This window comes from Pieris napi, chromosome 5 (assembly GCF_905475465.1).
Source record: "Pieris napi chromosome 5, ilPieNapi1.2, whole genome shotgun sequence".
In the NCBI taxonomy this organism is placed as follows: domain Eukaryota; kingdom Metazoa; phylum Arthropoda; class Insecta; order Lepidoptera; family Pieridae; genus Pieris; species Pieris napi.
In genome coordinates this window covers 2107095-2133128 of record NC_062238.1, presented here as the reverse complement: position 1 = coordinate 2133128, position 26034 = coordinate 2107095, and the positions used below count along the sequence as shown (strand labels likewise).

At 32.2% G+C, this 26034-nt stretch overlaps 1 protein-coding gene across 10 annotated transcripts in view; it reads left to right on the top strand.

Annotated features, from left to right (window-relative positions):
• The window catches only part of LOC125049347 (protein tramtrack, beta isoform), a 357718-nt gene that overhangs the window by 189925 nt on the left and 141759 nt on the right, over positions 1–26034 (top strand). Inside the window, exon 5 of one of the 10 annotated variants that reach the window (XM_047648547.1) lies at positions 4971–6075. The exons of 8 other annotated variants lie outside the window; for them this stretch is intronic. In XM_047648547.1, the coding sequence (XP_047504503.1) occupies positions 4971–5203 (233 nt within the window). In that variant the 3' untranslated portion in view covers positions 5204–6075. Of the gene's footprint in view, positions 1–1696; positions 2030–4970; positions 6076–26034 lie in introns of those variants that run through there. One more of the 10 variants, XM_047648534.1, reaches the window with a different exon arrangement.

The window sequence follows — 26034 nt, the reverse complement described above, 5'->3', positions numbered from 1 at the left end:
ATTGAATGTCACCGGGCACCACAATCATTAATTATGGAAGCATCAGCTAGAAGTACCAAAGTGTTAGTGGCAATTGTCTAGGTCAAAAATCATAGGAATAACGACTTCCTAATTTGAATTTTTCTGAATATGAGTACATTTAAAATTTTATAATAACAGTGTTTTTAAGTAATAGGGATTTTTTATGTTTATGCAATAATGGCACTATTGTTAGAGTTTGACTTTTTATTCATCGCTTTTATATTTAGGTATCAATAAGGTAATTAACTGGTATTTTTCTCTTTCAGGTAAAGTGCTGTATTAACTCACGTAAGTTTAGTACTTAAGATGTAATTTTTTTTAAGTGATTCCGTTTATTTTTCCCATTGACTAGGATTTGTGAATACGTAAGTGTCAAGTGGTAAGGTGTTTATTGATTTTAGTTGATAATAAATTATAAGAAAAAATTTCCATTCTCTCTCGCAAATTGTGCAAAAGTTTTCGTTGATCAAACGTGGTCAACGTTGCGCCACTGTATAATGATAACCTTGTATGTTAACAAACCAGTTATTTTTACACGCTTTATATTAGCTTCACCTGTATGTATGTATGTATGTATGTATGTATCTATTGTGCGCTCTGTGCCATATTTTTCGTCTACAGAGCAACCCACGCTTTTTTGTTCATTACCATATTTTCAGCCTAAATTAGGAATTATTTTCACTTTTTAGTTTGATGTGCTTTAAAAGCGTGTTTTTTAGTTTTTTTTAAATATTATTTTTTTTTATTTCTTTTATTCTTAGACTCTTATGTCATGTAACTGGTATAATCATGGAGAAAGGACTTATTTATGTTATTAATAAAAAGTCCTTTTTACCATCTAAAACTATGGACAAAAATACAATAATATTGAAAGAACATTGATGAAATGAATTTTTTTTTCGTTTCCTGTAATGTTTGGTTCTCTGAACATACGAGGATATCATTCTACAGCGACGATAAGAGGGTGTGGTTGTTTATTATAGTGTATATAACAGTGAATTTACAGGATTTTTTGATGTCCAGAACAAGTTGACAGTTACGAACCAACAGACAAAGTCGTACATATTAATGTACCCACTCGACCACGACGGCGACACCTCTTGCCAATAGAAGACCATCTCCTAAAGGAAATTGAAAGGAAAAATGGAAAGCTAATTCGGCGGAGATGTGTGGGTTGCTATGATGCGAGAAGAAACTTGGGCGAACCAACAAAATAGCTACTAATAATGCGAAAAAAGTTTCACAAGCGTGCAGTGTGTGCGATAAGCCTTATTGTTTTAATTGTTTTCACCAATTTCACACAAACTCGCGATTACATGTATGATCGCATTTGTTTTAGTATTATGTAGCTCTTTGAGTTGTCTGTGTGCCTGGTGTGCCTGTTACGCAATAGTAGAAAAATGTTTAAATATCGAAATCGTGTAAATTTAAATTAAAATGAATTACACGACATATGTACATAATTTGATTTATTGTTAATTAAAACAAACCCCTTAATCTTTAAGTCTATACAAAAACGACCAAATGCACAAAGCATTTCCCTTTTTTATTGCTAATAAATATGGAAATCGAATTGATTCCTTGATAGTTAAGGAAATAATTTAATTTTTATTTAATATAGGTATCCTAAAAATAAATAAACACAAACTCCCATCTAAAAATTCAATATTTTCAGTGGAATACGTCACGTCCCAGAAAGGAAAGATTCTGATGAAACTTCATGGGTATACATACTCTTTAAAGAGTGACACAAAGTGCAGAAAGAAGAATCGGTGGGTATGCTCCACCCACCAAGTGAAAAGGTGCCCGGGGGTCATCCTCATCACTGATGGAAAGATCGTTAGCATGAATGAAAACCACAACCATCCACCGAAATTGAAAGAACTTCTTCCATTCATGTATGGCCCACCTGCTTGGTTTACGTATGATCAAAATCGCCAAGTGAAAGATGAAAATTCATAGATATTTCGTTAATGTAGACTAGTTTTTAAAACATGTGTGGTAAGGGGGCGTCCATAAATTACGTGAGGTGTTTTTTTTAATATTCTGTACCTCCCTCCCCCCCTGGTGAGATGTCGTGAGATTTTATTCAACCCCCTCCCCCAATCTCACGTGAGATTTTTCAAAATGTGGGTTTCTTACGTAAACGCTATCTTTTTGAGCTCGGAGTACTCAAAATAACACAGAATTCGTACTATTGAGCTCTTCGAGCTCAAAAACAAAATAAGTGAAATGTTGTTGAAAAAGCGTTTAGGTATGGAGTTAGCGGGAAGTTGTAGAGATGACCTTTAGTTTTCCTAAAAAAAATTTCAATCAGAAAAAAAATTGCGTGATATTTGCCGAGACCCCCCCCCCCCCCCTTAAACACCTCACGTAATTTATGGACGCCTAAGGGTAAAAATAGTCTCCAAACCCATTAAAACAATCAAGTTATATCGGTGTTATAGTTGACTTTATTTCATGGAATTTATCATTCCTTGTGTTTCAATTTCTTACGTACTACAAAGACGTAAACAGCTCGTAAAGTACAAAATATTAAATCAATTTTAGTAATGTTGAAATTGAATTTTGAAGTATCTACAATCGTAGATTTTCAATTATTTTCTCACAATGAAATGTTGTCAATTCTGTTATCTGAGAAAATGAATTTAATGTTAGTATTAAGTAAGTATTATTGCTACTGCATTTAAATTATTGGACATATTTTCAGCGTATATATTTGTTGTATATATATTCATTCATTATAAAATATTAAATGATTACACAGTTTTAAAACAGAAAAGTATATAGTTAAAACTGTGTAATAATTATGTATAATAATAAGGAATTAATTTTATTAGAGTATTTTGAAGTTTTCATTGATGATGGCGTTATTATGAGAACAAGGGACTAGATTCACACTCTGAAAAAAAATTGTTTTAGACTGGCCACCATATGTACATTAACACAACACATAAAAAAATGTGTCTGTGTGACCAGAAGGCTTTCACTTTTAAATGTACTATGGACTTAGAAACGAATGGCTTTTTTACCAAAAAAAATATTAATTATGGTTAACTTTTAAAATGAAAATAAAAGATGTGTGCTTTTTCAAATATTTCGTGTTTAATGCTAAAATGTTTGCGTGGCTAAGTTTATAGTTGATGTGTTTAGGGATCATGTAGTGCTTTGTAGGCAATTTTAATAAATTATTTTAAATATTCCATCTATTTGTAATTTCTGTGAATAAATGTTGGAATTATTGTCTTTCTTTATATAAAGCTGCTAATGATTTAATATTCAATAGAATAGATTTTTGTAGTTATACTTCCTTTGACGTGTTAGGGAAAAATTATGAGTGTAAATTTGAACGATGCGCGCACCCTGAAGTTAGCTATAGTCAACATCTTAGTTTTTTATATTGTTAGTGTCGTTTTTTCTACAAACGTAGAATAAATTTTTTGAAAAGATTTGCTCTTGTTACGCCAAAGAAGTATAACTTCTAACGCGGGTACATGATAACCTGATGTTATGTGATATTTTATATATTTTTACAGGTTTAATATTCGGACTGTCTAGACGAGGAAAGACTATGATATATTACCAAGGCTATTGTTTTTGGAAGCATATCGCTATAGGGAGCAGAGTGAGGTGGTTTTGCAGCCAGCAACGGAGTGGATGCAAAGCTTATTTGTACACATTGGAAAAAAAATTAATTAAATTTAAAGGAACTCATAACCACTAGATTTTAAAATTAGCATGACGCGGATTACCAGATTGTTCCATAGGTGTCAAATTAATTTTCATATTTTTACACACGCTTGACATTAATAATAATTTAAATTAAAAAAAAATATCAGTTGCGCTACAACCTCTTTAGGTCTTGGCTTCAGATTTCTGAATCTATTTCATGATCATTTTTAAATCGAATATGCAAGCAGGTGTTCTTCAGCAAATGTTAAATGCGCTTAGAAAGAAAGTCCTTTGGTGCACAGCTGGGGATCGAACCTACGACCTCTGGTATGAGTCGCACGCTGAAGCCACTAGGCCAACACTGCTCTAATTAAAATTAAAATAAAATTTATTAAAATAATAATGAGTGAGTCTAGGGCGGTACAGTGCTACGTGTCTTGGCTGGTAAGAGCGTCGCTGTGATGGACATTAGTATTGTCAGTAAATAACAATTAACCATTAGAAGGGGAATAATTTGAAGTCGTGCAGAACTTAATAATTTATTGAAATGTCTTAATAAAACAATGTATACTGTCTCGAAAATACAGTTCTGGGCTTAAATAAATGTGACACAAACTTAGGAACAACTGAAATGGTAGGTTTTGTTATCTGTACTATTAATATAATATAGCAATCAGAACTGTTCAATTGTTTGCAATTGTAATTAATAATGAAAGGAATAAAAATAAATACATTTTTGTTGGATTTTTATTAGATGTTGGTAGATAGTAAAATTATTTTTTGTACGCACCAAGAAGTGTCTGACATTTCAAAATGACAAAAATGGCTATGGTATGTGGCACTGTAACTTGGTAACACCATCCTTCGCACCCAACCATTTGAAGAATGGCCACTTGAAGCTTGCGAGTAATTTAAGATAAATATTACTTTTGAAAGATTAAATATACAGATAATGATTAAAAAATCGTTTACATTGAAATTAAGTAATGTTAAACAAATAAAAAATAAATTATACTCTATGGTCTTTTAATTTCACTTGTTTTAAGAAAAATAAATATTTTATTAATTATTTATTTTAACGCGTTAGATTATTACAAATGTAACCAAACCAGGGAAGGTAATAAATGTATCTGCTTATATTTTTGAATTAAAAGTAGTTTTTCATAAGTTTGGCAAAATTATTTTTATCATTTAAAATTTGTTGTGGTACATAGTTAGTGTTTTAGTTGTAAATAAACTGTATTTTTTCAGAAAACTGACATAAATTTGCCTTACAGATTTAAAACCGATGTTCGTGAAATCGCAAAGGGGGAACCAAGTGATTTTAATTGGAGAAAACCGATTTAACAGAGTAACGAGAAATGGGAACAGATCAAGATGGGTGTGTGTGAAGGCTAAGACTGGTTGTAGAGCCTCCTTGCACACAGTGGACAATTCAATTGTACGCGTATCGGGGGACCACAACCCCAAAGCTCATAGTACTCCTAACAGATTTAAGATTATCTATTAAGAAGGTTTATTAAACTAATATACCCGACTGCATATTTGAGCCTGTCAAGTTTTTAGATGCTTTTTTTCTATTAAAAGGACGTGCACAGACAAATTACGTGCTGATAGTACGTATTAAATGAGCCTTTAGTGGCTTGCTCTCGACTTATTCTTTCTTCCTTATATGAATGAATTATTAAAATAGTCTGAAACGCATGTTAACCGCCATTGTGCGAACATTGTGATCCGAGCGACATATTTCATAACAGGTTGTACATGAACATTGCTACGACGCAGTCGGGTAAAGGTGGAGGGTGTTTAGTTGTATTTATAGGGATATTGTTTTCATTTATATATACTTATTTATTTCACGATTTGTTCCATTTTATAAAATGGAATTTTGTTTTATCGGTAACAAGTTCCCAGGCAATTTTTGTAAAATACGATCTATGTGTAAGATCGTGGTGAAAAAATATTTTTTTGTATTGGTGAATGTATAAATTGTTTATTATGAAATTGTTCGTAATTTCTATACTAAATTGAAACAAATTCGGTTAGATTTAATAAGTATACGTTTTATATTTTTTACATTGCATGAACACAGAAGTTTTATATAGTTTATTAAAGATTCAATGAAAAATCAATTAGACTACAAATTCGTTTCTTTCAAATTGTTTTTGTTATAAAAAGCGACAAAGTACTATACTCTAAACAGAGCTGATTTATTTTATGAACTGCTAACTTTGGAGTATTGTGAATTTGTAAAAAGCATTTTCAAATTATTTTACGTATTCTTTTCATAATAATGTATGACATGACAAATGATTTTACACTTTTACAACTTTCTAGTTACTCAATGCTTCTTATCATTATTATTAAATAAATTATTTTTAATGCCGCTTTTTAATAAAATCTCTCACTCAGAGAACAGGATAAATTCGGAGGCTCACCTTAATTTGTACAGATACCGAAGCTCATGGATTTACACTGCCAGAAGGCTCGGAAGTGCGTTGCCGACCTTTTAAGAATCAGTATTCCCTCTTATTGAATAATATGACACTAAGTACATATAGTGCCTTCTCAGTTGTATAACAAGCCATCAAACATCTCCTTTAAATAAATAATAATATGCTAAAGTTTATACATAAATGTATAATTAATTATGTTTATATTAACTATGTGTATAGTGAATTATCTCTACGATATATTGGTGAGCCTTCCATTTTACCAATGCCAAACTGTTCCGTCGGATTCGAACTGGTATTTGTTACATGTTTATAATAATATGATTTCATTTCAGCAAAGATTCAAACCACAAGATATGGTAGACCAGTATTAGTTTACGGTAAATATAGATTTAATATAGCGTCTAAGTGTCGTGATGGGAAGTCCCGGTGGATATGTGTCAGAAGGAATCTCGGTTGTAAATGTGCTGCTATAACAATAGACAATCAGCTTTATGGTTTCGTTAAAAACCACAATCATTAAAAAATATAAATATGTATTTTGCTTTATTTACACATAATCCTATCCTAAGAGGTGACCCTAAATCAACAAGAATGCATAACCAATAAAAACACACGAAATAAAAAAAAATGTGTGCGTGTACTAGGTGTACACACGTAAGAAGTGAAACTTCTTTATGACCTTATTTTTCGAAAAATGATCTACTATATGCAACTTAACGAAATTGGTTAAAAAAATAAACAAATACAATTATTTCATTTTACCTTATTTCTACTAAGATTATTACAGAATTTCATTAATTTTAATAGAATTATTACTATCATTGTTATCGTTATTATATATTTTTGTTATTAATGGCTTCGAATCTCTTCGGATCAACCGTGGTAGGGACAAGAAAAAGATGGCGCGTAACCGAAAAACGTGACGATTTGCTACAAAATTTCTCCCATACGTCGATAAAAAATTCATTCTAACGCCGATAAAGAAGTTTGACTTCAAAAAGCAACATGGTGCGTAACGGAAAAATGTAACACTACAATTTTTTCCAACCCCGATAAAAAAGTTTCACTTCAACAAAAATAAGAAATTTACTAGAAAAAAACAAACTAAAGAATTACTATGTATGTAACTCAAATGCAAGCATTGTTGAATATGAAACAGAATCTGGATTCTGTCGTGGGAGGATCTAGGGTGGGTCATGCGGTGTTACAAAATAGATTTTAATTATAGTGAAAAAAATGTAAAAGCTATCCTATTCAGTTATTACCATCTAATATATAAAATTTTCGTGTCACAATGTTCGTTCCCATACTCCTCCGAAACGGCTCACGCTTTATGAATTTTTTTGTGCATGGGGTGGCATAGCAAAATTTTCCATGTTGGTATGTACTAAAAAGGTAAGCATTAAGGAGAAACGAAATTTGCGGGGGCAGCTAGTTTCATTATAAAATCACATAAAATAAAATGTAGACTCTGACTGCTCCCTCTGATGTGAATTCTGGATCCGCTCTTAGAAACAAATTCACTTCGAGTGGTAGGAGCTGCCAGAACAGAGGCGAACCAGAGGGACATAAGGTTCTTTGAGTTAGTAGAAGAGTCGAGAAGTCTCAACGCAAATTAACTCGACGGTTTTTTATATTTTATTGAAATGTGAAAGTAACGCCGCGAAGTTGGTGTTTAAAAATTTTCACTGGATAACAAAAAATTATAAGTTGTTTGTTTTCTGTACCTGTTTTGTTTTATGTATAGATACTATTGTACTTTTTTTTGGTGTATATGTATTTGTTCTGTATTGTAGATATCTAAATAAATTACCTTTGTGATGTTTTCAGGTTAGTAATTTAGTATATATTTTTGATTGAAATGTCTGATATCCCCTTAACATTATGTGAAAACATAATTAAGATATATATAACATATTTAAGATATGTCGTTAACATATTTAAGATATATATAAATGTGTATGAACTAAAGACTGTAAATCTCAAAAGTTTTTATGAAGCGTAAAGCAATCGTTGCTTCTATTCCCAGACAGATTTTAGATTTTAGAATTAGGAATGATTTTTTAAAAATGATAAAATTTGAGGTGTATTATTGTAAAGTATTGGTTTTTCAGATATTATTTTCACAACTTCTAGATATGGCAACCCTGTGATTGCTATTGGAAAGTACAGGTTTAATAAAGTGACCACAAATCGCGGTCCAAGGTTCCGATGGTTGTGCACAGCGAAAAACAAAGGCTGTACGGCTGCTATCATTACATTTAGTGATGATATAATTTCTATTAATAATTCTCATAACCACTAAGCATAGCAGTTTAACAGTTCTCCCTTCCTGAGCCTTGAATTGTTATATTATTTTTAATGGTTTCATTGTAATGAAGTTTTACAAAACATATTTAGAACAAAAAAAGCAACAACTAAAAAATTCTATATATACATAGTTGTTTTATTTTATTTATTTACACTTCGTTGTCGCAAATACAGCACAAATAAAATAATTAAACAATAGGTGGGAAATGGGCTTTTTAGCGTTCTCTTCCAGGCAACCTGTATATTTAGGCCAAAATACAGGGGCAGGAGGCTCATCTGATGTTAAGTAATACCGCCGGCAATGTACACTCAATGCCAGAGGGTTCGCGATAGCGTTGCCGGCCTTTTAAGAATTGGTACGCTCTTTTCTTAAAGGACGCTATGTCGAATTGGTTTGGAAATAAACGGCAAAACCCGCCTTAAAAACGCTCCCATGTGGAACGACGGACGTCGAGGTGATACGGGTGGAATTGGAATTTCGTTTTCTGCCTCGATGTCCGATGATGAAACTCCATTGGATTGTGGTCAGGACTTCGAGCTGGCCAATCTGAACGATGTGTCCCAATTTCTTCTATGTACACTTCCATGTTTTTTTGGGTTACAGGAGGCAGACGGGCAGGAGGCTCACCAGATGTTAAGTGATACCGCCGCCCATGGACACTCGCACTGCTAGAAGGCTCGTAAACGCGCTGCCAGCCTTTTAAGAATTGGTACGCTCTTTTCTTGAAGGACCCTAAGTCGAATTGGTTCGGAAATACTTGCCCGTGTGCCCGGTGCGGGCGAGCAGTTCGTCCATAAATATAACAAACATTAAATACTATGGTTTAATGACTAGTAACTTTCCGACTTTCTTTGGCTACTAAATATCTAATTCCCAGTTCTTGACCGCTCTACATCCTTGATTTGAGAACTGGTATTTTTTTCATTTTTTTTTATAGAACGGGGGGCAAACGGTCAGGAGGCTCACCTGAGCTTAAGTGATACCGCCGCCCATAGACACTCTCAATGCCAGTGGGCTCGCGAGTGCGTTGCCGGCCTTTTAAGAATTGGTACGCTCTTTTCTTGAAGGACCCTAAGTCGAATTGGTTCGAAAATACCTAAGTTGAATTGGTTCGGAAATATAAATATATTTAATATACTTATTATATTTTAAAACTAATTTTTTTTTCAAATGCTAATCGAAATAATGCAGTAACCCAACTTCATATTTCATGCTTTTCCTCTCGTTAGACGTTGTCGGATCTTAAAGATCGTTTAAACATTTAGTTTTATTTAATTCTAAAATGTATCGTCCGTGTAATGTAAAGAAGAATTTACAATTCTAAACCTTTTGTTTTACTAGAAAGCTATAATCGCATTTTTCTTTCAGGTAATTTTTATTTCACAGTCTCGTGTAGAGGTCACAAAATGGTACGATGGAATGCGTACAACTATTGCTTGAAAAACAAAACAACTACGAAACAAAAGTGGGTTTGTACGAAAATCAGCAGCCGAGGATGTAAAGCTTATGTCCTTATGGTTAATAATGAAGTACTGTTCCACGATAGTTGCCACAATCACAAAGCCACATAAGTTCAAAAACAGGTTAGGTTTTATTCTCAGGCTAAGGAAAAATTTATGATTATGCAACTACTTTGACTGTGTGAAATGGAACGACAAAACTTAAAACGATTTTATGTAATTGCTAAGTGATATAAAAGTATTAAAATAAAATTATATTATTTTAAATCTTTTTTTAGCAGTATTTACCCCGAAACGTATTCTCGATATATATAGCTATGCAGTTATTTCTTAATATATTTTATTTATTTTTTGCATAGAGGGTAAAACGGAAAGATGAATGTTATTTGCGTTACGACGAATTGTAAAATTATTCTGGTATTGAAAGAAATATTGGCTTAGTGGTTTATACGTGCAACTCTCAATCCTGAGTTGTGCGCTCAAATCACGGCTATTAAAATTTGTACTAAGACATCATGAGGTAAATGACCTAAACACATAAAATCTTTGACTTGTGTCAGGTACAGAAGCTGATCATGTCTAAGAAAATTATCAAGAAAAGTAACAGAGACTACAGGGTTGTTACTACTTATTATTATTATTGGTTTTAATTAGAAATATTTTTGTATAAACATAATTCACTTGTGTTCAACGAGTATATACAAAATTAATTATTAATTTTATTCAAACAATGCAGTGATTAAATGTCGATTAATATTTACAGGAAAATTGAAGTTCAAACTCTCACGCTACGGCAATACGATGCTAGAATATGAAGGATTCAATTTTTATCTCCAGAAATCCAGGAGCAGTCACAAAAGAAAGTGTTGGGTTTGTTCGAGTTCCCGCAGTCGAAGTTGTAAGGCTAATTTGATTACTGTAGACAGTGAAGTTATATACTTTCTCAATACACATAACCATCGACCCTTTTTAGGCATATAATATCAAAAATAGTATTGTGTGACATTGTATTTTTATGGTGATGTATTTAGAGTTCAAGCGTGTGCAATTTCGTCAGTGTATGTATGTTAATATGGCTACATATTTGGAGATGTCTGAGACTATTTTTATTAGGTATTATTAAGAAACTAGTTTTATCAAAATCAAGAGTTTTTGTTTACGAATGTAAACTCGGTTTCATAAAAAAAACTTATATTTTTTGTGAACAAAAGCTGACTTCATTAAGATCTTAAATCAGAAACCAAATAAAAGCCAAAAATTTTATTTATCTTGTAATAAGAGATTTCGTTTTAGAAATAAAAATGTTTCTTCAAATATGTGATTATTCGTTTTTATTAACAAAGTGGAATAATATATAAGTTAATGAAATGAACATTACTAGGGTATTTATTAACTATTATTACGTAAGTGTGATTCCTGTAGCTGTGGCTGTGTTAAATGTTTGTTCGTCGGACCCTCACAATTATTATACAATATAATATATATTAAGGTATCCATGTTGCAGCTAACTAACTTAATTAGCCGTTCAATTAACAGCCTAGCCGTTTAACTCTACGGCGGCGTTAAGTAGCGGCTTGAAGATGTTCACCCGTAGTATATGTAACAACATTTAATAAACTGGCTACTTAAGCTAGTTGGCTGCGATATCCATATATATTGCTGTGCTGATAATTGTGTTATTAAATATGAACTTTATACTGTAATATGGTCTCTATCATTAGCCCTTACGTAATTTAATTGAAATGCAAACAGGAAAAGTTTTTAAAAATCGAAATCTGAGAATACCTGCCAGTGTATCCCAACGCCCCATAGGGGGCAATTCTATTGTTAAGGGGGGGCTATTAAAAAATTTATTAAAATAATTAGGAATTTGAATTTAACTTTTTTATTTTTCCATATTTTTAGTTAAAAAATTTATTTTTAATTTCACAATTTCACGTTTTGAAAATTTACTTACTGTTTTAAAGCGTAAGATTGAAAGGATGTTGAGTGATACCGCCGTTCCCTCACTGCTTAAACTGCCAGGAGGCTCGCAAATAAGCCTCTTAGGAATTTGTACGCTTTTTTGTTGAAGGACCTTAAGTCCGGAAATACTTCAGTGGGCAGCTGGTGTGCGCGGCCCTCTAATTGCGCACAGCAAAGATTTTAACGGAAACCGAGCGACTACTAAGCCACATTGTTTGTCGCTATGGACTTCTAAACTACTAACCCGATTTCAATCAAATTTGCACACCATGTGCAGTTTGATCTAACTTAAATGATAGGATCGCTTACATCTTAATTTATGGGTATATTATTTTATTGCAAATTATTTGTTTATTTTTTATTCACAATTCTAGCAGATGGCCCTGTGTTCAAAGTAGTTTCGCATAAGCATTTCACAATTTAATGGCATAACTACAATAAAAGCATGGTGGTCCCCATGACTGGTGTTCTACGGTTTCCCTTGAATAGTTTACTACTATGTAATATAACAAAAACCTTAGCCACAGCAACACTTGGTCGATTCTGCTAGTAATACTATATATGGTTGTTTTCAGGTCATATCAAATTTATTACTTCGCGTCGTGGTAATACAATGATAGAGCATGAAGGATTCCATTATAATTTTCGGTCTTGTGATACTAACGGTGTGATGAAGCGTTGGGTGTGTTCAAGCGCAAAAAGTCGAAAATGTAGAGCTTTTATGGTTACTGTACAGGATGAAGTAGCGCGTTTCAATATTACACATACACATGACCCATTATATTGAAATAAAGGTTTTTTTGCTTCGTTTACTAATACTATCATAGCATCTAAGGCCAAATGGTTACTAATCCGAACCAAAACTGAAATTAATATGAATATAATCTGAAATAAATAAGCTATTAATTATATGTATATTTTATTGTAAATTTATATAGATTTGCATATTTTGCGCGCCCTCCACCTCTCTGTATTTACAATGTTGTTTAAGCCGAATCTCTCTTCATTTTGATGTCCACCACGGCCGTATGAGACCTTTCATTAATGATAACGTCGTTTATGTAGTTCTCAAAGGTGCAACAAATGAAGATTGAAGTTGGAATAGCTATTTGAAATTATAGTGCCGGGGAAGGTGATATTTTAAATCTGTATCAGATCAATTGCTTTATCATAACATATCAGATGAAATAAAAGTTAAAAACTGCGGACAAGAAAATAAGGCACAAAAATCTACGACATCCGTGTATACGTAAACGCACACAAATGCAATAAAATTACCTGATAGTGTTTATCAAAACCTTACCTTATGAAATCGTTCTACATGAACTTTTTAATTTCATTTGAGAACCTATTTATTAGTTTCCAACAGTGAATTCTGTCGTCAAACTGATCTGTTTAATATAACACGGTATTAAGAAACATCCTATCTAAGGGAATTACTTAAGTTAGGTGCATTTTTTTGTATGGATATGTTCAAATAAAATACATTATTTCAAGCTGTGTAACAATTAAAGAGCTTAATGTTGGTTTTAAGTGTGCAATGATTGTGTGTGAATTTTGTTTACGCTTATATTTACTAACTATAAAAATTATATGTAACTTAACTAAAGTTAGGTTACATAACTTGGGTTTGACATGATTTTCTAAAATGATTTGTTCATGGCTTTTATGAGCGCTAACCGGAGAAATTGTGCAACGTGCTTAGAGAGACTGCGGTGAACATTTAGTAGTACCCAAGAAAATAGAAAAGTTAGAAAAATAATTTCTTTTTGCAGGAACAATCAAAACCTTTGCGTGACATGTTTTAAAGGTAAAGAAATAAAATATTTTCTCATTTCTTTTACGATAATTTTGTTTTTTCACTTCTAAAAATAGGACAGCTCAGGACGATATAATATGGTAACTACCCTTTCCTGGATTTATTACTTGTTGTAAATGTTTCCTGTATTTGTATCTAAGTGCCAACAGTGAAATATTATCGTTTAAACTTTTAATTTTACTATCAGTTATGTTAAATTTAAAATTGTAAAAGTCTTAGGAGAATTTAGTTCCCCGAGTAAGACTTATTTCGGTTATTTTGATTAGATTTGTTTTGGAATTTGGTATTTTTAATCAAAAAGAATTACAAATAATTTAATAGAAATAAGTTAGCTCTTTTTTAGTATCGACTTTTAGCTATTTATTTTAATTAATATATGTTTTACTTTCAGAAAAATTCAAATTCGTAACTTCATGCCGTGGTAATACGATGATAGATTGTGATGGTTTTCACTTTTATTTTAACCGAGTTAGCAAAAAATCAATGATAACACGCTGGAGATGTTCCAGCGCAAAAAGTCGGAAGTGTAAAGCTTTTGTCGTTACTAAAAATGATGAAGTAATAAGCTACAATAATGTACACACCCACTATCAGTTTTAAGTGTTTAACCATTTATCTTTGTGGTTATCTAATGAAATTCTATAAACGTATGTGTATATGTAAATAAAGATAAATTTTACCTAAAATGTTTTTATGCCCTCGGGAGCGTTCAAGTATTACGTAACGAATTTTATTATTTTCGACTCTCCAGTACTTTACACAACATAATGGTAACTTTTCGGTAGAGTCACTAGGTGGTCACGAAACGTTTTACTATACTTGGGTACAGAAAAACGTTATGGCGCGTTACATGGGGGGGGGGTCAATAATCTCGTCGTTCTACAATTGAGCGCTTAAGACAGACTTATTGCCGCGCACCACAACTATGTTTGCATAAAACTATGGAACCAGCTCCCCACTAAATTGTGGGTATGTTGTTGCATACCAATTCCTTTTGAACTAATCTACTATTGTGTGTGTGTGTGTAGTGTTGAGTCAGTTTCCCCACTGTTCTATATAATTCTGAGCTTCTACCTTTGACCAAATGAGCGTCTACATTTGGTCAAAGGTAGAAGCTCAGAATTTTCGTGGGCACTTCCCACCCAGTCTGTTCTTCAGGGCAGCCTTCACGGAACGACCTTACTGCTCCGAGGATTTCTGTTTGTTGGGACGCTATATGTTAGTTAATGTGTGCATAATTAACTTAAGGAAAATCTGTATCCCGAGGCGGAAAAACTGATATGGTCAGGATATTATTACTTGGCCTCAAATAATGTCTGCTGTGTCCACAGGTAGAGTACAGTACAAGCTTTCACCAAGGGGCAACAGGATGATAGAATATAATGGATATAATTTCAGTATTAATAAAGCCCGAAGTGGTAGTATCAAAATGTATTGGATTTGTACAAGCACTCGGAGCCGACTATGCAAAGCACGTCTTATCACTGTTAATGATGAAATCGTCCGGATCATTAATTCTCACAACCATAGGCCAAATTTTGTTTAAACATATACTCACCTTGACCTCCGTCCTTCCACTATGTGGACCCAACTACCCACTGAAGTATTTTCGAACCAATTCGACTTTTATAAATCTTCAAATTCTTCAAATTACCTCTGGCATTGAGGGTCCACGGGCAGCGATATTACTTAACATAAGGTGAGCCACTGTTCTATAAAAATAATACCAATAATCTTTCTAAAAACCTTTAATTAATTATTTTAATATTCAAAAATTAACTTAAGTCAGTAAGGTAAACAAACGAAAAGGTAAATTAAATAGATGAACAATTTCCTTATATGCTTGATTGCTTAGTGGAATAATGTCGAAGGTATTCTTTGAAATGTGTTAATATTCATAAAAATATCTGCGATTATTACAACTGTAACAAAGATTCTAATAAAAAATATTTGTTGCAAATAATGAGTTTTGATACTCGGTCCTCCCAAATAGCGGTATACATTGTGGAAATGCATGATTAAAAACGTTTAAGACTCCGTGGAACACGATAAAGCGATATCTAAAAATGCATAAAACTGTGTTTTACATATCTTTGTTTGGGGCACACATAGGTATAGCCACTTATAAGGTTAAAATTATGTATAATTTACTGAAGTTAAATGTATTTGTAATATATCTAACGTTTCAGATGAAATAAAGTACGTATTATCACGCAAAGGGAACAAAATGCTTCAATACCAAGGTTATAAGTTCAGCCTCCATCGTCATACAAGTAACGGGCCGAAGAATCGATGGGTCTGCTCCAGCTCAGGAAAAAGACGGTGCAAAGCTGTTATTATGACTATTGGACATCAAGTGCTTAATATCGATAATAATCATAACCATGATAAAATTATTTATATTTAAATTAGTATAATAGGATGTCTACTGGCTCAACGGCAAAAAAAATGTTTTCGTAATACCAGAAGTTTATGAGACTCCAGTAGATGTGATGATTTCGTAATACGCTTACCAGAGAGACTACGCCGTCCCAGCTTCATCAGTCCCCTTCACATCCAACGGACTACTGCTACTGATGATTCAAGTCTTTCGTGAGCCAAAGAACCAAGATTTGTTCAAATATTTTTTTATTAATTTAAGCTAATATTATATTTCCAATAAACCCGTCATGTAAACTCTATGTTGTTTATAAATGTTACATTTTAATTTATTATAATAAATGTGTGTCTGTCATGTCAACATGTCAGTTCCGTAATTTTTACAATCGTTGCAATTTTTTGTTTTTTAGGAAAGCTGACTTTCGTTATATCTCGGCAGGGTCATAAAATGTTACACTATCAAGGGTTTAACTTCGGCCTTGACAGGAGGAATAGTAATGAAATAAAGGCCAGATGGTGTTGCACACATACCAGCCGTGGTTGCAGAGCTTTCATTGTAACAATAGATGGAACAATTGTCAAAATAAGAAATTATCATTTACATTAATATATTTATAATAAGACAGGCGTAACCTATTGTAAGCGCATGCAGCGCCAAGCAGCTAAGTGCGGTTCGAAGGACCAATTTTATAAAATTATGTATAAAGAATTAGAATTCGGCTTAGCGCTTAACTTAATTTGGAAAAAAATTAACATAATTTGTACTTACGTTCTTCATAGTTCTTTTAGTTTTTATATTTGTTGATTTGTGATGTGAGTTTAGCTTTTATGTATTGCGTAAGTGTGTAGTTATCATTTAATGCTGCAAATCTAATAAAAAAATTAAAAACACATGGCATATCTTTTGTCTAGGCAGGTCTCCCTAACTTTATGCAATATAGAATTTGTTTTACATTGCCATAATGAGTCAGTCAGTAAACTATTAAAACCATAGGAAATGTTGCTTCATTATGCTTTCACTCGAGTTTCATTAACGTCGTTTTGTCGGTACTTATATAATCTACTCCCCTGCCATTGTGTAAAAGGACTTTCTCCATCTCTTATATTTGTACTAAAGATACATTAAAATCATACTCATTATGAAATGGTTAGTTACGGTTAAAATTCAACAAAAAATTGTCAGAACTTCTCACTATCATTATTAATTTTACTAATTAGTCCGCTATTTCTTTAGTCAATGACAATCAAATCTTACTCAATGTGTTAATAGTTTTTCTTAAATTTCAGGTGAATTTAGTTTTATAGAATCAAGACGTGGTAATAAAATGCTCTCGTGCAAAGCATATAACTTCAGTCTTGAGAAGTCTCGAAATATTTCATCTAAAAAGAGATGGCGATGCACTCGATGGCAACATGGATGTAGAGCTTTCGTGGTTACAGTAGAAGATGAAATTGTTAAAATTAGGAATTCCCATTTAAACCATTAGCAGCAAGGCTACTCGGCAAAGCTCATACTTTCTGATACTCTCTTTCATTTACTAAATTCGTTAACAAATAAAATCATCTAGTCAATGTCCGCAGCTTAGATATAAACTTAAACATAGTAAGAAAACTATTGAAATCGCTTGAAGTTATAGAGTAACGGTGCTCCATCCGTGTAATCCATAACTTGAATTGATATTTTTTAATAAAAAGTCATCTTATTGTGAATTATCTTATTAATTTAGATAAGACAAAGGTACTGAACTATTGATGTCTAAGTGGCATTATAAAAAAAGCAATAGAATTTTATAATATAATTTTGTGAAAGATAATTGTGGGAATATACATTTAATTCAATGTTACTGATATATTACTATTAGGTATTCGATTTTCCATACTACCATTAAAAAGGGATATTCCAACACAGAAATATACAGTCTTTACAATATTCTTAACCTACATAGTAATAATAAAATAATTTAAAACAAATTTAAAAAGTTAGGTCCCTGTGGCAGTGTACCTTTTACGCTGGGAGCATTTCCTGCTCTGGGGTCATCGGTACATCTACCAGGCGCCAACTTAAATCTTTGATTAGCGCCTGTGCACTGAACGACACGGCAATAAAAAAAAATTTATCGAACAACTTCAAATAAAGTAAACTTCAAGTAAAGTAGGTATAATATTGACCATTGATAATTGTTTGACCTTAATATATAATTGTTTTAGAAAAACTGACATTTGGGCTAACCCAACGAGGAAACAAAATGGTCCGATTCCAAGGATACACATACAGTCTCTATAAAGCTCAAAGTTCGAACATTAAAAAAAGGTGGATTTGCACTACCAGTTACTGTAGAGCTTTTCTCGTGACAATAAATGATGCAATTGTTAAAGTTGGAAATACCCACTCTTATCATAAATAGTTATTATATATATCTTGTGAAGGATAGCTGTTGTTGTTAATTAGATTCATAAAAATAAAGGATTTTTATAGTTTTTATTAGCAGGAAATTGAAAGGTTAATTCGTAAATCCTGCTCATTCCAATTTTCAATGGCGCTCTGCTGTTCTACTTAGTACATCATTTTCATCAGACTTTTATTTTCAGTCACCAAGCGGGCCTTGTATTTCGATAGGTTTTTAGCATTCCAAGGTGTTAAAGAAGCCTCTAATGCTCGAATGTATCGAAATAATAATTTTTAAAGAGTTATTTAAGTCACTTAATATTAGGCTTAGGATTTGCTAAGCCGAATTAGGAAGAAATTATTACATGCTTAAATGTTAAACAAATATCATTTTACCAGAATTTGATAAATATTTAATAATTGTGTAATATAAAAGGTCTTGTGTGTTAATTTATACAGTTATTCATTTGCATTCTGATGTTACTTTTCTCAATAAATGGAAACAAAAAGTCAATCGAAAAAATTCTAATTCACAGTTCCTGAGATTCACACAATCTACGAAATAAATTCTTTAGCCTTATATTATTTAGTATAGATACTTACTTTTAATTTTATTTTAGATTACATACAAGTATTTTATTCTAAACGGGGAAATGAAACTATAGTCTATCGAGGATACAAGTTTGGCCTTCACAAAACCCATAGTATGGATTGGAAAAAAAGATGGCGCTGTTGCAATTCCAAATGCAAAGCTTTCATTGTGACCGTAGATAATAAACTTTTCAAAGTAGAAAATTTGCACAACCATTAATTTATGTATTAATTAATTTGTTTTTAATTATTTATAAATAGAAAATTCAAACAAATTTAAAAGTTTTGTCCATGTGGCAGTGTACCTTTTACTCTGGCAGCTGGTTGAACGAGGAAAGCACCAGCTCTGGGGTCACCCATACTACCAGGCGCCAACTTTAATTTTTGAAGTTATACTTCTTTAGGCGCGTTATGAAAAATTGATGAGAGTGAAATTTTACGATGCGCGCGCACCTGAGACACAAAGTTGTCAGTGTGATTATAGCGTGCACGAACGAGATGGGAATAAGACAATCTACAAGTAAAAAGAAATAGAATATGCGTGAAGTTAGCAGCTATGCCAAGAATTTTGAATGACCATAATAACCTTTGTAGTACCTTTTAAACAAATAAAGGAGTTTTAATTATTTTTTAAAAGAAATTTAGCAATGCTTTTTCACAAAGACCTATTGTTACTTAGTTATGAGGTTATGAAACATCATCAATGTCAATTAATATTATCAATAATTATTATTAATAATATTAATTGATAATTGAATAATATACTAAATATTAAATATTATTAAATTATTAACGTTAAATATTTGTTATTAATTATTTAATATTTAAAAAAAATAAAGAAAGCCAAAGAAGTATAACTTCTTAGGCGCGTACTTAAGTACACACACCCTTTTTTAAACATCAAAATGTAACGTCATAACTCCTTCCCCTTCCCTTTTTATTTCCCCCTCGAAGTAAAAGGCGATGAAGAAATGAACCGTGGTAATCCAGCTTTATACCATAATTTATAGGACATAGGACCATCTACCTATATGCCACCAGTTTGATACTGGAGTGAATGTTCATGGATCGTCAACAAAGTCGTTGCCAACTAAATTTGAATAAAATGTATTAATGTGATTAGAATATTAGTCTATGTATTGTACATAGGTGTGGTGTACACTTAGTTAAAAATTAAACAACATTTTATAGCCAAGTTGTCCCATGATTCTGTAATACAGCATGTGACAGCCACACTTGACAACTAAACGAAAAATGGTCTTTGAAAAACCAACCCGAAACAATAATTAACTCGCTTAGGATCGCTCAATGATAGATTTTTTTCTTATATTGAATTTTGGAAAGACTAACTAATACATAATTTCATTTCGTGTGTACATATATATGTGTGGCATTTGCATTTTTATAAATATTTGTTGAAGTATTAATAGTTATTCAATTTCAGGTGGACTGGAAATTTTCCTTTCCAAACGGGGCAATGAAACTATACAGTATCAAGGATATAAGTTCGGCCTTCATAAAAGTCATAACGGGAAAAGAAGATGGCGCTGTTGCAAAGCCAAGTGTAAAGCATTTATTGTGACCGTAGATGACTGTATTATAAAAGTAAAAAATACACACATTCACGCTTAATGTTTCACAAGAGAACAAGTGATAGTTGAACCAATTAAATCAACATTCTTTTTCATTATTTTTGTTTCTTTTTTAATAAATCTGGTTTTAGTAAAACCTGTATTTACTTTATTAGTCAATGTAGGGAGATGAAACACAATTTCACTCGCACATATGATCACAAACTCCCAGCACTGAACATTCTAATGTGGAGAGTTGTCCAGTTTGGTTAAAATGCAACAATGTAGGTAATTTTTCTAGGTGGGTGAGAATATAAAACGATAAAAGTCGAACCGTGTGTGAACATGATTTTGTCACAGTACTTGTCTTAATAAAAAAAACTCGTATAGCGACAGCACTACAAAACCAAAACCAAATTCACGCCGTAAGGATCTGCTGGATGCTAGGGTTCGTTATAAACTGTGCAACAATAGGCTGGACTCAGCTCATGTTTTCTTTCAATTGAACATTTCTGTTCCTAAAGGTTGCATAAAAATTAATATATTTTTTTCGTCTAACGTTCCACCAAACTGAATCTCTAGAATCTAGTCTAAACAATCGATTATATCTTGTTGACTACTCTCTGTCCTCCTCCTGCTAATATGAGTTAATTTTCTTTCCCCTAATTCAAATGTTTGAGACATCAGTGCTGCAGTTATTGGAAGGACTATTCCCATGACTTCGTTAGATGACGTTTTAATTATTGTAATCGGTAATCTGTAAAAAAATATTGCCTTGAATGTTCAATCAAGATTTATTTATAAAAACACTCCTGCCCTAACAGGCGACTCTAAATTGACAAAAGTGAACAATAAGTGAATAAAATTTACAGACGAAACAAAAAAAGCAATCATACGAAATTATTTAGGAAAAACAAAATTACATAATAAAAATACAAGAAATTACTAACTAATAGCCATAATAACGTATAGGCACTAACAAATAATAGAACTTTTGCCAGTTCACTCAACGGACAATGAAAAAGGTCCGTTAACCTATGTAATTCGTTGACTAAGAAGAAAGAAGAATAGTTAACTAAGAAAAAGAAAGATAGTTATTACTCATCAAAGATATCGTTCAAGCTTTATCCAGGTTCTCATTTGTGAGCGGAATTTGCCTTTTATAAGCCCTTGCCTTGCCCTGTGTTTGACATTTGTTTGACGTTACTCAATTTCAGGTGGACTGAAGATCTTAATTTCCAACCGAGGGAATGAAATGGCGCAGTATCGAGGATATAAATATAGTCTAAATAAACGTCAGAGCACAGGTTTTAAGAAACGATGGTTTTGTACACGCGTTTGCGTGGGATGTCGAGCGTTCCTTGTGACCGTAGCCGACGAAATTGTAAAAATTGGAAATATTCATACTTGCAATTTTTAAGTTAAGGTAATTTTCGGTATAAGAGACAACAAGGTTTCCTACCAAGCTTCGAACAACGAAGAAGTAATACACCTTTTGTTAGCAACGAATAAACTGAATGAATATAATGTCGAAATCGAATAATAAATAATTAATAGCTAAGAAGGTCATTTTCTCTTATTAATTGTGATATTTGAGATACTTTTATTACTTTTAAACTCTAGTTGAGAACTGCCCTGCGATTCTGTAACTCACTTTTCGAACTCACAGAGCGGTTTTCGCATCGGCGGTCGCTCTCAAATCAGTCGTGAAGCAGTCATTTTATGATTTGGCATTCTGAAAAGGTGGGAGCTTGTAGTTTATTGTATATCAGAAACTATATATACTTCTTTGGCTTTCTTTATTTTTTTTAAATATTAAATAATTAATAATAAATATTTAACGTTAATAATTTAATATTTAGTATATTATTCAATTATTAATTAATATTAATAATAATTATTTTTATTATTTATTTTATTATATTATTCATTCAATTTAATAACTAGGTATGTTTCATAACCTCTTAACTAAGTAACAGTAGGTCTTTGTGGAAAAGCATTGCTAAATTTCTTTTAAAAAATAATTAAAACTCCTTTATTTGTTTAAAAGGTACTACAAAGGTCATTATGGTCATTCAAAATTCTTGGCATAGCTGCTAACTTCACGCATATTCTATTTCTTTTTACTTGTAGATTGATTTATTCCCATCTCGCTCGCGCACGCTATAATCACACTGATAATTTTGTGTCACGGTGCGCGCGCATCGTAAAATTTCACTCTCATCAATTTTTCATAACGCAAACCTAAAGAAGTATAACTTCAATAAAAGAAGACAAAGTATGTACATTGGCAGTCTTACTGCTGAAAGCACGTTCTTCCAGACAACCCAGTAAAATATAGTTTGAGGGAATAAGAGGTTTTATTTCTGTAGTATGCGACAGTTCCGATCTTATAAGAATATGATTGGAGTGTTTCAACGTAAAGAGATGTTCATTATTTCATACGTGTGGCTAATAAACAATTTGTGTTATGCGAACTTGATTTTAAGAAATAAGATGTGTTTTGTATTAATTTTCATTCTTCATACTTTCAGAATTGAAATTTTTTACGTCCGTACGCGGAAATGAAATGGTCCTGTATCGGGGATATAAATTCAGTCTCAGCAAACGACATAGCACATATTTTAAGAAGAGATGGATTTGCACACGCGTTGCAGTTGGATGTCGAGCGTTCCTTGTCACGATACAGGGTATGATTATCAAAGTTGGAAACATTCATAGTCTTCATTCGTAGGATGATTAATAAGAAGCAAAATAAGACACAGAGAATGAATAGACCAGTGCCACAAATCAAGAGCTTTACATGAATGTTCAGAAATGAATAAATACCTGTCAAAATTGATATATTAAATAATTGCCAAAGTATTTATGTATTATTAAATATGTAATGTGTAAAAGTTTTAAAAGAACACGTTTTCTGCTGTTTAGAATACTAGCCGTTTTTTATCGTTTAAGCTGTGCTTTTGGTTATAAAATCCTACAAGTGTTAGGTAATACCTTTCATACACTTAATTCGTTGGTATACCGCATTAGAAGCAAATAAACGCAGAATAAATAAATAGGAACACTTCCATGAATCCATACAAGTATTACGAATGTACAGAAATGAAAAAATACTTGTCAAAATTGATACATTAAATAATAGCTAGCTGTTTTCGTATTATTATAGTAGTTTATGCAACTGTCATATAATAGAGGGTATTAAAACATGAGTGTAGTTTTTCAAAATAAAAGTACACGAGTGTTTTAACACCTAATTATATGCAGTTGCATACACTACTTTATTTAATCTCATGGCTATAGGTTTCCAAGTCATAAAGTCTTGGTAACATTTGTCGTACGCTTTCCTTGATTTTTCTGGCAAAAGACTATTCGTCAGTTTCGTAGTTGTTTCTAGAATGTAACGTGGAGTTACATTTTCATCAGTATCGTCGGTATTGCTTGACATTTTTGCTGCTAAAGTTTTATCCATCAAAATATTTACTCAAATTCGTATGTACGAAATAGCGCCAAAATGGAAAAAGTCTGTTATTGGTCTATTGGCTCGGAACCAGCGCGTTGCGCAGCGCTCACCACAGATTATGTGTACTTAAATTTAATTGAAACCTCCTTGGTCGGGACACATTGTACTTTAATAATAAAAAAAATATTTTAAAGCATTGTTTTGTTAGGAGAATAATGCTTTAATTTAATTTTTAATTCTCTTAAAGAAGTATGTAAATAAAATATGCCAATAAAAGTCTGTATTTAATTTCGTAATTAGAATATTACCGAATGAGATTATATAAAATATTTAATGTGAAAGAGTTTAAAAAGAAGACCCTTTTTGCTGTTTTCAGTTTACTCAGTTATCTCAATATATAGGTTAAGCTTATAAGTGTTAGAAAAACCCCATCATAGCCCGACCTTTAAGGCAAAGGCTGTTCGTAATTGATTACCCCACAAACAGTTAAAAGAAATATAATCCATAAGGAGAACTTTAGAAGAACAACTCAGGCTTAATATTTTGAGCCATTTATTTTCTTTTATTTTAGGTTCATTTAAATTTATCCGATCGAGACAAGGCAACGAAATGGTGCAGTTTCAAGATTATAAATTTAGCTTGAAAAAGCAGAGAAGTACAGATATCAAAAAAATATGGGTTTGTACTCGTTGCTATCGTGGATGTAAAGCGTACGTTGTTACAGTTGGCCATTTACTCGTGAAATATCAGGTAGCTCATAATCATATTGTGTGACTCCGAATAAATAGTATCCAGAATAAGTTTGCATTTACGACTTTGAAAATTGGAGAGTTCTTTTGAGTTTGGTTTGATAGTATATTTTTAAGATTGTTTACATTAGATGTGAATCACAGAATGTAATTGCAAAATTTAATAAATAATTTCATTTCGATTTTTTTGAAAGTTTTTGTATTAAGACTATAAAAAGGCATTCATATCAGCAATATTCTTTAATTTAGTATCCAATTCCTATTTAATATGCATAGTTACGTCCTTGTTACCATAGTTAGCGTAAACAAGGTAATGGTATTTTTTTATACAGGTAACAGGTTTTTGAAGTTATCCTTCTTACGCGCGTTATGAAAAATTGATGAGAGTGAAATTTTACGATGCGCGCGCACCGTGACACAAAATTAACAGAATGAAGTTGCCCACGGAAGATGCTACGGCATTGGACATAATTTAAAAACAACATTCGAATAATAATAGAATTTATGTTACACTTAATGTAAGAGAATAATAATAAATATTAATTTATTTAATTTTTCAAATGTAAACTGAACTTTATTGACTATAATGACTCCTTTTCCAGTCTTTGATTATTTAATTGTAATTAATTATTTGCATGCAATCAAAAACAATTTTAATAATGCCAAAGAAGTATAACTTCTTACGCGCGTACATAAGTACACGTACCCATTTTTTTAAATATCGAATGTATTTTAAAATTAATGTAGGTATATTACTTTACAGAACATAAAATTGTCCAGTCGAAACGCGGCAACTTAATATTGCAATATCAAGGGTATAACTTCGGCCTCCACAAAAGCTATAGTACAAAATGTAAGAAGAGATGGCAGTGCACACGTCGTGGACTAGGATGCAGAGCGTTCGTTGTAACACTAGAAAATATGATTGTCAAAGTTAGATCAGACCATGCACATTAAACAAACTTGTTTTTTCTGTAATACCTAATATAAAATTATCGTGTCACAATGTTCGTTAACATACTCCTCCGAAACGGCTTGATCGATTCATATGAATTTTTTTAGGCATATTCAGTAAGTCTGAGAATCGGACAACATCTATTTTCGTCCTCCTAAATGTTAAGGGTGGTCCCATGAAGTCAAGCTGCCCCGTTAGTATTTTTTAGTTGAGAACACCAATCACGGAGGAAGTTT